Source organism: Scomber scombrus, chromosome 5, assembly GCF_963691925.1.
Source record: "Scomber scombrus chromosome 5, fScoSco1.1, whole genome shotgun sequence".
In the NCBI taxonomy this organism is placed as follows: Eukaryota; Metazoa; Chordata; class Actinopteri; order Scombriformes; family Scombridae; genus Scomber; species Scomber scombrus.
This window is the reverse complement of record NC_084974.1, coordinates 32,041,536-32,058,371: the sequence shown is the minus strand read 5'-3', so window position 1 is coordinate 32,058,371 and position 16,836 is coordinate 32,041,536. Positions and strand designations below refer to the sequence as shown.

Genomic DNA, 16,836 nt, shown 5'->3' with positions numbered 1-16,836 from the left:
CTGTATATCACTCTGCCTTCAGAAGTTATTATACAGATATTTATGCTGGATCGTCCTCTGTCCAAGTGAGTTTATACGAGTAATAAAAGGAGCTCCCCCAGGTTCAATCTTTAGAAGGAAGGAAGGGAGGGAGGGAGGGAGGGAGGGAGGGAAGGAAGGGAGGGGAGGGAGGGGAGGGAGGGAGGGAGGGAAGGAAGGGAAAGAAGGAAGGAAGGAAGGGGACGGAAAGAAGGAAGGGAGGAAGAAGGAAGGAAGGGAGGAAGAAGGAAGGAAAGGAGGGAGGGAGGGAAGGGAGGGAGGGAGGGAAGGAAGGGAAAGAAGGAAGGAAGGAGGAAGGGAGGGAGGGAGGAGGGAGGGAGGGAGGGAAGGAAGGGAAAGAAGGAAGGAAGGAAGGGAGGGAGGGAGGGAGGGAGGGAGGGAGGGAAGGAAGGGAAAAGGAAGGAAGGGAGGGAGGGAGGGAGGGAGGAAGAAGGAAGGAAGGGAGGAGGGAGGGAGGGAGGGAGGAAGAAGGAAGGAAAGGAGGGAGGGAGGGAGGGAAAGAAGGAAGGAGGGAGGGAGGGAGGGAGGGAAGAAGGAAGGAAGGGAGGAAGGAGGAAACTATCAACAGCTTCTTACCAAAGTAGAAATAAAGGCGTGTGTGTGTCACTGCTGAGTAACTGCAAACATGTATGTCAACTTTCTACAATGTAGTAAAAGCTATTATTAGACTTTAGAGAGGAGCCTCGGGGGTTCATGCTGAGAGGAAACAGTTGATCACAGATTAGGAAACATCATTTATAACAAGGAGGAAGATAAAAAGAAGGACACTCACTGCTCGCCCCCGGAGGATTTGGCAAATTTCCGCATGTAGTATTCACCCAGCGCTTCCTCTCTGGAGTCTCTGTAACACACACACACACACACACACACACACATTAGTCTTTATATCCTTGTGGGGACAATCATACACTCATAGACATAATGAACTCACTAATCATCACATTTAAATGCTGAATTCTAACTTTAACTTCAACACACACACAACACAATAAATAACTATATTATAAATAATGACTCAATAAAAACAGAAGTTATAAAAGATAGATAAGACATTAGGGCTGCTCGATTATGGAAAAAAAAATCATGATCATAATTATTTGGGTCAGAATTGAAATCACGATTATTAAAAAGATTTTTTTAAACTTCAGAAACATTCTGTATTTATCGGACATTTCTTGTCCATTTGGCTTAAATAAAATACGAGAGAAACCCTTCCTTCCTTCCTTCCTTCTTCCTTCCTTCCTCCCTCCCTCCCTCTTTCTTCCTTCCGTCTGTCACTCCTCCCTCCTTCCTTCCTTCTTTCCTCCTTCCTTCCTTTTCTGTCTCTCTCCTCTTTCCTTCCTTCTTTCCTTCCTTCCTTCATTCCGTCTATACTTCCTCCCTCCCTCATTCCGTCTATCCTTCCTCCCTCCCTTCCCTCCCTCCTTCCTTCCGTCCGTCTGTCCTTCCTCCCTCCCTCCCTCCCTCCCTCCCTCCCTCCCCCTCCCTCCCTCCTTCCTTCCTTCCTCCCTCCCCTCCTTCCTTCCTTCCTCCCTTCCTCTCTTTCCTTTCCTCCATCCCCCTTTCTTCCTTCCTTCTGTCCTTCCTCCTTTCCTCTGTCCTTCTTTCCTTCATGCACAGCTTTTTGCAGACTGTTTCTAAACAACGCTGTTTCCCCCCAATTTTATTAGTTTTGAGATCGTTTGGCCCCAAAATCGTAATCACGATCAAATTTTCGATTAATTGAGCAGCTTTATAAGACTTTAGTATTCATCCTGTTTCACACTTTCAAACTGTTTCTGATTTGAATGTGTGTGATGTCATTGGTCAGTTTTCCAGATGAATATGTGGAAATGTGTGTTTGTGTCAGCTGTTTTATGACAGAATAAAAAAAACACCCCAAAAAAAAGACTAATTAGAGTGATGCTGAATATCATCGTCACCTCCAGAGATTCTGCAGCCGTCTGGATCCAGAATGATCTTCATCCAGAACCACGTGATCGATGTTCGACACTGAGAGGAAGAAGAAGGGGAAAAAGAGGAGGATTACACTCATTGTTTAAGTTAATTTAAATTTAAATTGAATGATTGTGAATGTGGAAGAAGAAGAAAAAAAACTCACCTTCAGCTTCTTCTGCTCAGGGACGGACCAGAGAGAAAGAAGAGAGGAAGAGGAGAATAAAAGAAAAGGAGGAGGAGGAGGAGGAGGAAGATTACAGACAAGCAGAGAGATGCAGTAAAAAGAGATTTAAGAAAAAAAAAGGATAAAAGCAGGAGGGACGATTTTAAAGGATGAGAGAACAACAAGAAGATACACCAAGAAAAAAAATCAGGAAAGAAGAGAAGAGGAGGATGAACAGAGGAAGATGATTGAAGTACAAGAAGAAGAAAAAAAGAGGCGTCGACAGGAGAGAATGAAGAAGAAGAAAACAAATAAAAAAGGAGATTAAAGAGAAGAGAAGAGGAGAGAAGTTAAGAGAGAGAGAGAGAGGACGAGGACGTGAAGACAGAAGCCAAAAGATACACAGTCATCAGAGCAGTCAGGCAAGCAGCAACACAAAAGCATGATGGGAGGAAAGAAATAAAAAACAAACAAACAAGAAAAGAAAGAAAGGAAGAAAAAAACAAAACAGAAAAAACAAACAGATTAATGGTAACGGTTCGGCACAGAGAAGCATGGAGGCCAGTGAAGGTTTCAGTGTGGACAGACGGTAGAAACAGAACCAAACCGGGTCTAACGGACGCTCACGGTTCAGAGAGGTCCAACCGGCGCTACGCATGATTCAGAACTTCATCTGAAAATATTTAGATATAAATCACTGCCTGAGAGTTTCAAGCAGACTGTTTTTTAGCAACTACTTTCATCTTTATAGCATCAGAATATGACGACTTCCTTTGTTGGAAGTGTAAGAGTCCACAAAATGCTGGTTTGGTAACTTTTAAGAGGACAAGTTCACAATTGTTCAACCCTGTCTGTTTTGACTGTTCCTCATTTCCTTCCTACCTTCCTTCCTACCTTCCTTCCTTCTGTCCTTCTTCCCTCCTTCTAACCCTAACCCTTCTCTCTTTCCTCCCTTCCTTCTTTCCTTCCTCTCTCTTTCCTCCATTCCTTCCTTCCTTCTTTCCTCCCTCCCTTTCTTTCCTCCCCCCTACCTTCCTTCTTTCTTTCCTATCTTCCTTTCTCCCACTTCCTTTCTCCCTCCCTCCTACCTTCCTTCCTTCTTTCCTCCACCGTTCCTTCCTTTCCTTCCTCCCTTTCCTCCCTCCTTCCTTCCTCCTTTCCTCCCTTTTTTCCTTCCTTTTTCCTCCCTTCCTTCCTTGACTCGAGGACAACAGGAGGGTTAACCTTTGTGTCGTCCTCCCGGGTCTGTTGACCCCGTCTGTTTTGACTGTTCCTTCTTTCCTCCCTTCCTTCCTTCCGTCTGTCCTTCCTTCATTCCGTCTGTCCTTCCTCCCTTCCTTCTTTCCTCCCTCCATCCCATTTTCTTCCTTCCTTCTTTCCTCCCTCCCTCCTTCTCTCTTTATTTCCTCCCACCTACCTTCCCCCATTCCTTCTTTCCTCTGTCTTTCTTTTCTTCCTTCCTCTTTTCCTTTTTCCCTCCCTCCTTCTTTCCTCCCTCCCTCCTACCTTCCTTCTTTCTTTCCTCTGTCCTTCCTTCCTCCCTTCTTTCTTTCCTCTTTCCTTCCTTCCCTCCTTGACTCGAGGACAACAGGAGGGTTAATATAAAATAAGTGCATGAAGCATCAACCAAATAAACCTGCTGAAGCGACCCGTGTAAACTGAGCAACTAATCGTGTATATGGTGATATCGTTGAGCGGCAGCTGGTTAGACGTCACGTAACCGGACCGAGACGCCAGGTTTGATTCTGTTTCTACTCCAGTGTCTGCCTGTAGTGATGCTATGCATTACCATGTGCCACATTAAAAAAGCTTCAATCACATTCGTTAGTTCAGAGGAGAAAAAACAAAACAAAAAATAAAACATGACAGTCTTCTACCAGGCAGCAGGGTCGGGCAAATGGTCACAGTTGGTTCCCTGAAGGTGGAATTACTTACCACAGGTCCAGATTAATGAATAGCTGCAGCTCTTCTGTTTAATGTCAAACTCGTCTCTAATGGCGCTTTTCCACTACACAGTTCCAGCACGACTCACCTCGACTCGGTACGGTTCCAGGACAGACCTTTCCCATTACAAAAAAAGTACCTACTCAATGTGGGCGGGGTTGTCCTAGCACGGCTGCATTAAACTGCCGTGACTTCGTTTTATACGTGAAACAAACACATAAACAATGGAGGACATGGAGGTGATAGTGTACTTGCTGCTGTATGAGGCTTTCTGTCTCACACAAAGCAAGAGAAGAGAAACGAATCTCTGTAACGCTGTTGATGGTATTTAAAAATAGCGGGTTTGATTCTTGTGTGGGACGGCTCATGACTCTTCCAGTAACAACTCTTCTGACCAATCAGTGGCCGGCAGTCTGTTGACGTCACATTTAGTATCGGCTTGGCTCGCTTGGAACCTCGGCAGAGCAGATACTAAAAAAGTACCAGGTACCAGGTACTATCCCTGATGGAGACGCAAAAAAAAACGAGTTGAGGCGAGTCGAGCCGAGTCGTGCTGGAACTGTGTAGTGGAAAAGCGCCATAACACTCAACTACCTTTATTTTCTGTCTTGTAGCTCAATCATAATAACAATTTGGAGATACTGGCGGTGACAGATTGTTTAAACAGAATGTGTTTCCATGGCCAATTACCTGAAATCTAAATAAATACTGCTGCTGTTCAAGGAGCCAATGATGGATTTGCCCTCTATGCTTCCTCCTGTTAGGCTACACACTCACAAATACAGCTGTGCTGAGATGGAGGGACGGGGAGGAGGGGGGAGGGGTGCGGTTAATACATTCTGACATATACAAGTATAACAGCGATATGGATTTCATTCAATGGATGAAACTGATATCCCATTCACAGTTTTTTAGAAGTACACATGGATATAAAAAAAAAAATGAAGATCAGAGCAGGAGAGTATCTGAAGTAGATTTACCGTTAACTGAAGAGGACATGCATGACAGAGAGGAACACCAACGAGACAGAGAGAGTTCAAGTCAGACAACACTGATGTACTGAATACAACTCAGACTAAACACTACACAGGCTTCCTACTGCAGCTCAGGTCCATAAGCCTAAGTCTGCAGGTCACACTAGTCAGTACGTTTACATGCAGCAAATAATTTGAATTTATGATTGTATCAGACATAGTTTGGACTTTTAAAATGCTTGTAAACACCTTAGTCCGATCTTTATAAGACCTACTTCGGACCATAACGGACAACTCAAAATCGGATAAGAACACCTAGATAATTCGTTCATAGTCGGCATTTTAACGCCATGTATACTCAGTGGGGATGCTCGATATTGAATTTTCTGCCGATATCCGATATTCCGATATGCCCCAACTCTTAATTTCCGATACCGATATTTGCAGGCCGATAATATCGGACATCCCTAATACTCGTATCTAAATCGGATTTCGCATTCTGTGCATGCTCGAGAATTTCCGCTGGAGCTTTCACCCGGAAGTGAAAGGAGACGTCGTATTAAATAGCGTCCGTTGTTCTTTTTATATGCATTATTAGAAGGAAAATAATGCACGAAATGTACGCTACTGTAGCATCGTCCATCTCCTCGTACGCCATCTTTGTTTAAATGCTGTCAGATAGTTTGTTGTTGCTGTTAAGTAGACGTCAACAGGAAGTGGCTGTTTGTTGAGAGGGCTACAGGAAGTGGCTCTTTGTTGAGAGGGCTACAGCGCCACATAGCGTAACGGAGTCAGCCATGCTCCGGCCATTTATCCGATTCTCTGAACAGCACGAATACTCAGACAAGTGATCCGGTCTGATGAATGTCTTTATCTGATACGATCAGAAATTCTAATGTTTTGCTGCATGTAAACGTACTGACTGTCTCTGTCAGCATCAACACTTTAAAGTAGGACCTGACCAATACTGGAATTAAGGGCCGATACAGATATTAGAGAGCAAAACAATTCCACTTTCAATATATTGGATATGTACAGAATATATGCATAAACACACATCTTATTCATTCATAGATAGATAGATAGATAATCATTCGCAGGAACTTGCTTGGTTTAAAGAAGCTACATCTACAGTTAAGACACCCAGACGTGACATCACATAGAAACACATTCAATGGGGAAAAAAACGTAAGAATTATTACTAGAAATGACCCATAAGTTTTACTAATTAATCAAATATATGTATATACATGTAAATAAATAATAGTAAAACAGTCTGTGTGCAAAAAGCGCCAGTAAAAGTACCCTAAAGTATTTAAAATATATATCTAAAAGCAAACAATCTAAAAATAAAACTATTTCAAACACTTCTGAGAGATATGTAATGGAGGCAATGATATTTTTTACAGCTTACTAATAAACTTTATTGTGTTAAACGACATCTGTGCGCACTGAAAGGGTAAACTTTACTGGGAGTTTCATAATTATAAAAAGATTTGACATTTTTAAAAAAAATGCATATATTAGAAACCTAAAATTATCACGTAGGTTTAAGTGGAAGTCCGATTAATTTGTAACAACATTCTTGTGCTTTTTCATTCACTCATTTAGTTTTAAATGTCCATTCATGGCTTTCTTTTGAGCCTGATCAAGCAGCAGTCCCATTTCACGTTTTGAGGGCATATAAAAAAAATAATATACATAACACACGAATAAGCATAAATAATAAACTGTATATCACTGTTTCCCTGCTCACATGGAATCAAATGTAATGTGAGCAGGTAATCATGATTATTTGGGTCAAAATTGAAATCACGATTATTAAAACGATTTTTTTTTTTACTTTAGAAACATGCTGCATTTCTTGTCCATTCAGCTTAAATAATTTTTCTCTCCAAGCAAGCAGCCTTTTATCTGCCGCTTAACGCAACACACAGCAGAACATGTGCAGAGATATTAGTGCTGATGATAGTTCACACAACACTTCCTGGTCCTAAGTCTGAGTTAGTTGTATCAAATGCATATATGCTGTTTATATAACACTAAAAAAATACATCGGCACATATCTAACAACATATTCAATGATACCGATATATCTGTCATATGTCAATATCGGCTGACCAATATACTTTGAAGGATGTTTTACATCTAACAAAGCAGCAAATTACTCAACACGTGACAATGAGATTAACTGAATATTTTATTATTATTATCATCATAATGTTTTTCCTGTTTAAATGTTTCTCTGAAGCTTCAGGTCTTTATCAGCTGCTGCAACAAGGGGTCTCTTTATTTTATTTTCTTTCTCAGACATTACAGATCGCACCTGCAGACGATCAATCTCTCGCTGTCTAACGTGCTCCGTTTCAACACATTAATGAAGCACTTGGAGCTTGAGCATGGTCCAAGTTACTGTGATTTACTGCCTGGAGAGGTCTAAACACCACCGAGACCGAAGATCATATTTTTCTCGAGTGTCACACACACACTAAATTTCCCAAATTACCTCTCCTACATCATGTCTTTAAATTCTTGCCTTCCTGACACTCCAAACATTTTAAAGGCAATTATAGACCTTCGATAAAAATAACAAAAATAATATAATTAGTCTGGCAAATGTTTGGTATTTTACTTATTAATGGACCAAAATCATGAAATGATTATGTAACTGTAATGAGCTTATATATTAGAGCCCGACCAGTTCGTAGCTATTGCTCTTTGATCCTATTTCTTAATTCAAGTTCAATGTTGGGTTTTTTGTTGCTCCGCATTCTTTTTTTATTCATAGCTAATTATAATTATTAAAGTCCCCAGTGTAGTTTACTGCTTCATGTTCAAAATACAGAATGTGTACCAGTGATGGTGAATAAATGACACTTTCATTTTTCATTTTCTAAGTTTGAATCCATCCAAACCAGGCGGGGAGTTCCGGTCCTCTGAAATGAGGCCAACGCGGAAGTAACTTAAAACTGCATTCTATCAAAAGGCCACCAGGGGGCGACCGTTTTGGTGTCAAAAGGACTTCCGTCTCTATACAAGTCAATGGAGAATTCACCAACTTCTCACTTGATTTCTAAACTCAGTAAACGTTTTCAAAATGTGTTTATGGTCTCAATCGCTAGTTTAAAGCCTTCTTCAATGCAGTATGATGTTCATTTGGGACATTTTGGCCTCCCTGATTTTATATGTGACGATAAAGCAGGGTATGCATTAGGGCGTGGCTACGTGGTGATTGACAGGTTGATTGGTTCACAGGTTCAGGAGGGCGCCTCATGCTCCTCCTGATGCCCATATAAGTAGAATCCCTGGTTTTATTTTTCCCAGCATGCACCGGATCCGATACTATTGGCCTCCGAGCAGCAGTCCACAAACCAATGGGTGACGTCACGGATTGTTACGTCCATTTTATATACAGTCTATGATCCAAACCTGGTTTTTTTTGTTCTTTTAAATCAAACTGCTGCATAAATTTACGTTTTGTTTTTTTATTGCACTTCTAAAAAGAATGAGCGAACGCTTTTTGCACACAGAGCAGAATACTTAAAAATAAAAATCAAACTGTGATATTCCCACCAAAGCAGCCAAGGCTAAAGGGTCAGAGGTCAAACACAGTCTGACCCACACTCAGTATTAAAAGAACAAATCAAGAAAAAACGCTGTTCACATCAGGAGTTTTTGGGACCGCTGCTAAAAAAAAATATAAGCAAACGAACGAATGAAAGGTTTCATGTGTTTGCTGTTGTGTGAAAAAAGATCCAATCACACAGTTACGGTTATCTGTAATTAAGTTAAACATGTTTTGGTCTATGTCAGATGTTTTTAGTTGTTTGTTCCTGGCACTTTCAGTTCACTTAACATGAGAAATCTGCATCGAGAGATTAGAAACCAACTCGAGAGCATTAACCCTTCACATTTAACATCCCAGCTGACTCGATACAGGCGAGTTAAGGTTGTGTGTTTAAGAGTCTGAACACTTTCATCAAGCAAAAATAATTAAAAGAAAAAAGAAAAATTGAATTTCTCCATAAATCATGTGTAGGTTCAGGTTCAGGTTGATTGTGATCCTGCTCAGAATATTTATAGTACATTTAAAAACATGTTAAAACAGCAATAAAATAGCAATGAGCCATGTTGTAATCAGCATGGTTCTTTATTCAGATTGGCCTCGGGATCGTAATTAAAATGATTTATTTTAGGTTGTTGTTGTTTTACAGCTGAGGTTTCTACACAGCGTTTAACATTAATTATATGAACTTTGGCAACCCTGACATAGTCTTATTTGTGCCACAGTGAGCTGAACGGGTCTATACACGGTCGGTATATTGAGTTTTTAAGATGTATCCATAAACTTCCAAATGAGATGTACAAGGAAATGTTATCTTTTCCCTCGTGTGGATTACACATTGTTAAATTACTCCCAGCATCCTTAGTTTTATACAATAGAGTTCGATAGAAATCGATATCAGGATTTTTTTCGGCCGCAGTCCAGATGTGCTCAATGAAAACTGGACGGTCGCTGTGTTGGTTTCATGTCGCAGTGGGTTCAGGTTCTGATAAACTGGTCTCATTTAGGTTTTAGCTTCAAAGCTCTCTTACTCTTTTTTTTTTATTTTTTATTTTTTATTAATAAAGAACGATTGGATCAATTCCAGCATTCATCGATATGTTCCCATCTGAATTTGTTCTTACTTCTCACATCTTTAACCTCGCTTTTACTCTAACTTTAAATACACCTTTTCTCTTATTTACTCTTTATTATAACGCCTAAATATGTTTATAATATATATTTTCTATCATTCTTATTTTCTCTCGTGTGCATTGGTCTCAAATTACTCTTTATTTTTATTCATGTTGTCACTTGTTCTGTCTTTTAAAATCAACTGTGAAACACTTTGAACTACATTAACCTAGTAGTATGAAAGCTGCTGTATAAATATCGATTGATTGATTGATTGACATCTCACGGTCTTAAAAAATGATATACTTAATATTTATTCAGTGTTAACACTATATTATAATCAAAATTGTTTTTAAAAAGGGTCTAAATACACAATTAAAAGTGTGAAATTGCTAAAAAATACACAATTATAAAATGAATGGCTGAGACTTTGTACTTGGTTCAGTCTGTAGACTCTGATATGTAGGTAAACATCATAATAATTAATTTAAAATATTATTTTGACACATATTTTACCTCTAACAGCCTCCTGCTATTTGAATAAATTGCTGCCAGCCGTGTTGTGATTTCAATAAAAATTTTAATGAGCTGTTCAGCCCTGATAGTTTCCTTTAAAAACTAAGCTAATCAAAGTGATGTAAATTATATATTGAGTAGTTTCATACAGTAGAAATGACACAGTGGCACATCTCTATATTATATTAATAGTATCTAATTCATAATAATGCCATAAGTGACTCTAAAAAAGGTCAAAATGATGGTTAATGTGCTGTTTATGTCCAGAGATTGTTTATTTGGAGAGGTGCCACTCTGTCATATCACTGTATGATCACTGTGTGTTTGTAGTTTAACTCGATCAACAGAGTGATGAGTCTGAAACAATCAGCTGATCAAGTCATGAGAGTTTTAGTAGTCGGGAATTCCCCACTTTAACTTTTACTCAGATTAAATTGATATTTTAATTGAGTAGTTTTGGATCAGGAACTTTATTTAAAATCTTCTGTTCTGTTTACTCCTTCAGTAGCAAACCTCAACTGTTTTCCATCCAGTTATAAGCATCACCGTCAGTCCCATCACTTAACGCCTGTTTGAATTTTACTTTTCAACCTTTAACTTAACTTTATATAACCCGGAATAAAACAGTTTAACTTCCTCACCTTTCTCCAGAATGTCCTCTGCTCCTTCCTCCCACTGATCTTCCTCATCCTCGTACTCGTCGTCCACATCTAGAAAGAGAAGAGACGAGCAGAACAGAACAGAGAGGATCAGAGACGAGTTCTCCATCAGTATCTAAAGCTTCTTCTTTTTAATCTGCGGTGGTTCGTTCGTACCGGCTTCGTCCAGGATGAACCCGCCGTGTCTCGGCTTCTTCCTGGGACGGTCGTCATCGTCCTCCTCCTCCTCTTCGTCGTACTCCTCCTCATCCTCCAGGTCCTCACCCTCCTCCTCTGCTACCTTGTCACTTCCCACGGGGCTGTTCGTCTCCTCCTGGTGACGGAGAGAGAGAGATGATGTAGTTGAAGTACTACAGTATTACAGTAAAAGTACTGCAGTATTATGAGTGATGTAGTATGCAGTATTACAGTAAAAGTACTGCAGTATTATGAGTGATGTAGTATGCAGTATTACAGTAAAAGTTCTGCAGTATTATGAGTGATGTAGTATGCAGTATTACAGTAAAAGTACTGCAGTATTATGAGCGATGTAGTATGCAGTATTACAGTAAAAGTACTGCAGTATTATGAGCGATGTAGTATGCAGTATTACAGTAAAAGTACTGCAGTATTATGATGATGTAGTATGCAGTATTACAGTAAAAGTACTGCAGTATTATGAGTGATGTAGTATGCAGTATTACAGTAAAAGTACTGCAGTATTATAGTGATGTAGTATGCAGTATTACAGTAAAGTAGTGGTTTGGTCCTCTGACTGATATATTATTATTATGACATCATTAGATTATTAATAGTGAAGCATCAGTGTTAGAGCAGCATGTTACTGTTGTAGCTGCTGGAGGTGGAGCTAGTTTACACTACTTTATATACAGTTAGCTAGTTTATAATAATACTACAGTAAAGTACTTGTAGCTCTATACAGTGGTTTAGTGTAATATCGTTACTCAGATGTACTCCGTTACTTCTCCTCTCTGTTTACTCTCATCGCGCTGTTAGCATATGTTAGCATCACGGCTAGCTGTCTGTTAGCTCACCTCATTCTCCTCCACCTCCTCCGCCTCTCCGTCGCTGCTCCGATCGCTCTGGTTGTCGGAAAAGTCGCTGTCGTCGCTGTCAGACATCCTGAAGCTCTAAACACCCTAAACACACACCACACACAGCAGCAGCAGAAAGAAAGAAAGATAAAAACAACCTCAGTGAAGTTTGAATCAGAAGCTAGCAGCTAACAGCTAGCAGCTAGCACAGAGCTAATGTTAGCATGGACGTTACCCTCCAGATAATAACAACGGCTGATAATAAACACTGTGTGGCGGGTTCTGGTGGTGTTGTTTACCTGCTTGTATCTCCCGCTGCTGTTTGTTTCTCTCTGGCTGTGAGATAAAAGGAAATAAATCAGCTTTTCTGTATTTCTGTTGCTGTGATGGCTCCAACGTCTTCTCGGATAACATGCGAGATTTCCGAAATGTCGCGCGGGTTTAGACGGAAGCTGGGTGAACGGAGCTGAGGTCTCACTCTGATATAAATATAAAGACAGGATACATATATAATATATGATATAAATATAAAGACAGGATACATATATAATATCTGATATAAATATAATGATACAGTACAGTACAACACAGTACAGTACAATACAATACAGTAAAGTACAATACAATACAATACAGTACAACAACACACAGTACAGTACAGTACAGTACAAAACAATGCAATACAGCACAGTACAATACAATAGAGTACAGTACAGTACAAAACAATGCAATACAGTACAATACAATACAATGCAGTACAGTACAGTACAGTAAAGTACAGCACAACACAGTACAATACAAAACAATACAATACAGTACAATACAAACAGTCACAATAAGATATAAGACCCGCTGCGTCCGCCGTGCGAGCAGTATTCTGCAGGATGAACACCACCTCTTCTCCCTACTTCCATCTGGCAGGAGTTATTGGGCCTTCAAAGCCCATCGTGCCATCACAGAGCTGAACAATCATGCACCCCCCCCACACACACACACACACAGAGACACACACACTCTCTTGAGAAAGTGCAATTAATGGTGTAGCAGGATTAGGCAATAAAGGGTTGTGCAATCTTCCATTGCTGTTGCTCAAATCATGTGTTTCTGATGCACTTAATTGTGTGTGTGTGTGTGTGTGTGTGTGTGTGTGTGTGTGTGTGTGTGTGTGTGTGTGTGTGTGTGTGTGTGTGTGTATGTGTGTGTGTGTGAGTGTGTATGAGTGTGGGCTTTGTTTTTTAGAGGCTGCACAAGAAAATCTCATTGTGCTGTTTTACTGCAAAATGACAATAAAGCTGATTCTAATTCTGAAGTCAACTTCTGAGTTTTAATGCTTTACTCCCAGAGGCATCAAGCTAAACATTACCAACCTCACATATTTTAACTGAAATTTTGAGGTTTTAAGGTTTTAAAGTCCCTTGAAGTTTAACATATCTGGCGTCGGATATTAAATAAGTAAAAACCATTGACTGTAAAAATATTTTAAATAACCCAATACTTATATTTAACCTTCGTGTCATCCTCCCGGGTCTAATTGATCCCGTCTGCTTTGACTGTTCCTTCTTTCTTTCCCTCCTTCCTTCCTTCCTCCCTCAGTCCTTCTCTCTTTCTTTCCTTCCTCTCTTTCCTCCCTTCCTTCTTTCCTTCCTCCATCCCCTTTTTCTTCCTTCCTTCCTCCCTCCCTCCTTCTCTCTTTCTTTCCTCCCCCCTACCTCCCTCCCTTCCTTTCTTTTCTCTGTCCTTCTTTCCTTCCTTCCTCTTTTCCTTTCTCCCTCCCTCCCTCCCTCCTTCCTTCTTTCCTCAGTCCTTCATTCCTTCCTCCCTTCTTTCTTTTCCTCCCTTCCTTCCTTCTTTCCTCCGTCCTTCATTCCTTTCTTCCCTCCCCTCCTTTCTTCTTCCTCCCTCCGTCCTTCCTTCGTTCATCAGTCCTTCATTCCTTCCTTCTTTTCCTCCCTCCTTCCTTCTTTCATTCCTTCCTCCCTTCCTTCTTTCCTCCATTCCTTCCTTTCATTCCTGCCTCCTGTCCTTCTCTCTTTTCCTTCTTACCTCCTTTCCTTCCTTCTTCCTTTCCTCCCTTCCTCCCTCCTTTCTTTCCTTCCTTCCTTCCTTGACTCGAGGACAACAGTAGGGTTAAATGTGAAATCTGAGCCACTTGATGCCATTATCATTATTTTTATTGGGACTGAGCAGCGGGCGCGTACAGACTCTTGTGATATGGGAGACTGTGAAGGATAGCAGCGATGTATCCTCCAAAAAGACGGAAAAGAAATATGCAGGAGACAATAATAGCTCCAACATCTATCGTTGTCAGTATGACCTTTTATTAATGTTTTTCCTTAAACACAGAACATGAACAGCTCAGACATCACATGGCAGATACAAAAACTAGATGTTATGACCATTACTATAGTACCTACTCAACGTGAGCGGGGTCGTCATAGCAACACAAACACATAAACAATGGAGGACATGGAGGCGATGGTGTACTTGCTGCTGTATGAGGCTTTCTGTCTTCCTTCCTTCCTGTTGCTGTATGAGGCTTTCTGTCTTCCTTCCTTCCTTCCTTCCTTCCTTCCTTCCTTCCTTCCTTCCTTCCTTCCTGCTGTTGTATGAGGCTTCCTTCCTTCCTTCCTTCCTTCCTTCCTTCCTGCTGCTGTATGAGGCTTTCTGTCTCACACAAAGCAAGAGAAGAGAAACTAATCTCTGTAACGCTGTTGTTGGTATTTAAAAATGCCGGGTTTGATTCTGGTGTGGGACGTTGGCCCAGTTTCGTTCTTGTCTTCTCTTCCTTCCTTCCTTCCTGTCTTCTTTTCCTTCCTTCCTTCCTTCCTTCCATCTTTCCTTCCTTCCTTCCCTCTGTCCTTTCTGTCTTCTTTTCCTTTCTTCCGTCCTTCCTTCCTTCCCTCTGTCCTTTCTTCCATCCTTCCTTTCTTCCTCCCTTCCTTCCGTCTTCTTTTCCTTCCTGTCTTCTTTTCCCTTTCCTTCCTTCCTTCCTTCCTTCTTCCATCTTTACTTCTCACTACGTCGTGCTCATTACTCTTCCAGTGACTCTCTGACCAATCAGTGGCATTTAGTATCGGCTCGGCTCGCTTGGAACCTCGGCAGAGCAGATACTAAAAAAGCAGCAGGTACCAGGTACTATCCCTGATGGAGCAGCAGGTACCAGGTACTATCCCTGATGGAGGAGCAGGTACCAGGTACTATCCCTGATGGAGACGCAGGTACCAGGTACTATCCCTGATGGAGGAGCAGGTACCAGGTACTATCCCTGATGGAGACGCAGGTACCAGGTACTATCCCTGATGGAGGAGCAGGTACCAGGTACTATCCCTGATGGAGCAGCAGGTACCAGGTACTATCCCTGATGGAGGAGCAGCAGGTACCAGGTACTATCCCTGATGGAGCAGCAGGTACCAGGTACTATCCCTGATGGAGGAGCAGGTACCAGGTACTATCCCTGATGGAGCAGCAGGTACCAGGTACTATCCCTGATGGAGGAGCAGGTACCAGGTACTATCCCTGATGGAGGGGCAGCAGGTACCAGGTACTATCCCTGATGGACCAGCAGGTACCAGGTACTATCCCTGATGGAGGAGCAGCAGGTACCAGGTACTATCCCTGATGGAGCAGCAGGTACCAGGTACTATCCCTGATGGAGACGAGTAGTGCTAGAACTGAATAGTGGAAAAGCTTTCGGGGGACCAAAGTTCAACATAGAAGGTGCAAATTCAGTCTAAGACAATTTTGGAAATCCTTGCACGAAGGAAGATGACAGTGTGGATCCAATATATTTTAAGTAAGGGTCCAAGACTTTATAAAAAGGGTGCAGCAAGCAGGAGATGTATTCACTGGAAATAAACTCCATGATAATGACTTTGTTTTTGTTGAATCCAAAAGAGCAAAATGTTCTTCTTGTGTTTTGCTTTTACGATGTGAAACATCTGGAAAACAGAGCAGCAGGAGACACGTCGGATTAAACCGAGCGGGTCAAACTCATCTTTATTCAAAGGCAACAAACAGAACAATATGATCTGATGAGGGCTGGATCATTAAGAAGATGGAAGGAAGGAAGGAAGGAAGGAATGAAGGAAAGACAGATGGAAGGAGGGAAGGAAGAGAAGACATGAAGGAAAGATGGAAGGAAGGAAGGAAGAGAAGGAAAGAAGGACAGATGGAAGGAAGGAAGGAAAGGAGGAAGGAAGCAAAGGAAGAGAAGAAAGGAAAGACAGATGGAAGGAAGGAAAGGACGGAAGAGAAGAAAGGAAGGACAGATGTAAGGAAGGAAGAGAAGAAAGGAAGGACAGATGGAAGGAAGGAAGAGAAGAAAGGAAGGACAGATGGAAGGAAGGGAGGGAAGGAAGAGAAGAAAGGAAGGACAGATGGAAGGAAGGAAGGAAAGACATGAAGGAAAGATGGAAGGAAGGAAGGAAAAGAAGGAAGAGAAGACATGAAGGAAAGATGAAAGAAAAATAAAGAAAGAAAGGACAGATGTAAGGAAAGGAAGGAAGAGAAGAAAGGAAGGAAAGATGAAAGAAAAATAAAGAAAGAAAGGACAGATGTAAGGAAAGGAAGGAAGAGAAGAAAGGAAGGAAAGATGAAAGAAAAATAAATAAAGAAAGGACAGATGGAAGGAAAGGAAGGAAAAGAAGACATAAAGGAAAGTGGGCCGGATTGGACTCCTCTGCGGGCCGCTCCTGGCCCGCGGGCCTCATATTTGAGACATGACCCATTTTTACTTTCACTTTCACGTTTGTTTTTCAGAGTAGCAACAGAGTGATGCCTCCTTCTGAAAACACACCATCTTTTTTACGTCATTACGCTCTTTACGTAAAACGACGTTCTCAATAAAAAACAACCAGCCAATCGCGTCGCTCGGTTCAAGGAGAGAGCCACG

The 16,836-nt window shown here is 41.2% G+C and overlaps 1 protein-coding gene across 1 annotated transcript in view; it reads right to left on the bottom strand.

The window, feature by feature from the left end:
- Positions 1 to 12,362, bottom strand: part of supt5h (SPT5 homolog, DSIF elongation factor subunit) — a 20,391-nt gene extending 8,029 nt beyond the window's left edge. The window contains exons 1-7 of the mRNA XM_062419945.1: positions 12,245 to 12,362; positions 11,946 to 12,050; positions 11,068 to 11,224; positions 10,894 to 10,962; positions 2,141 to 2,152; positions 1,962 to 2,031; positions 812 to 880 (exon numbers count right to left, since the gene is read on the bottom strand). Coding sequence (XP_062275929.1) covers positions 812 to 880; positions 1,962 to 2,031; positions 2,141 to 2,152; positions 10,894 to 10,962; positions 11,068 to 11,224; positions 11,946 to 12,032 — 464 coding nt within the window. The 5' untranslated portion in view covers positions 12,033 to 12,050; positions 12,245 to 12,362. The remainder of the gene's footprint in view (positions 1 to 811; positions 881 to 1,961; positions 2,032 to 2,140; positions 2,153 to 10,893; positions 10,963 to 11,067; positions 11,225 to 11,945; positions 12,051 to 12,244) is intronic.
- Between the last annotated feature and the right edge of the window lie 4,474 nt (positions 12,363 to 16,836).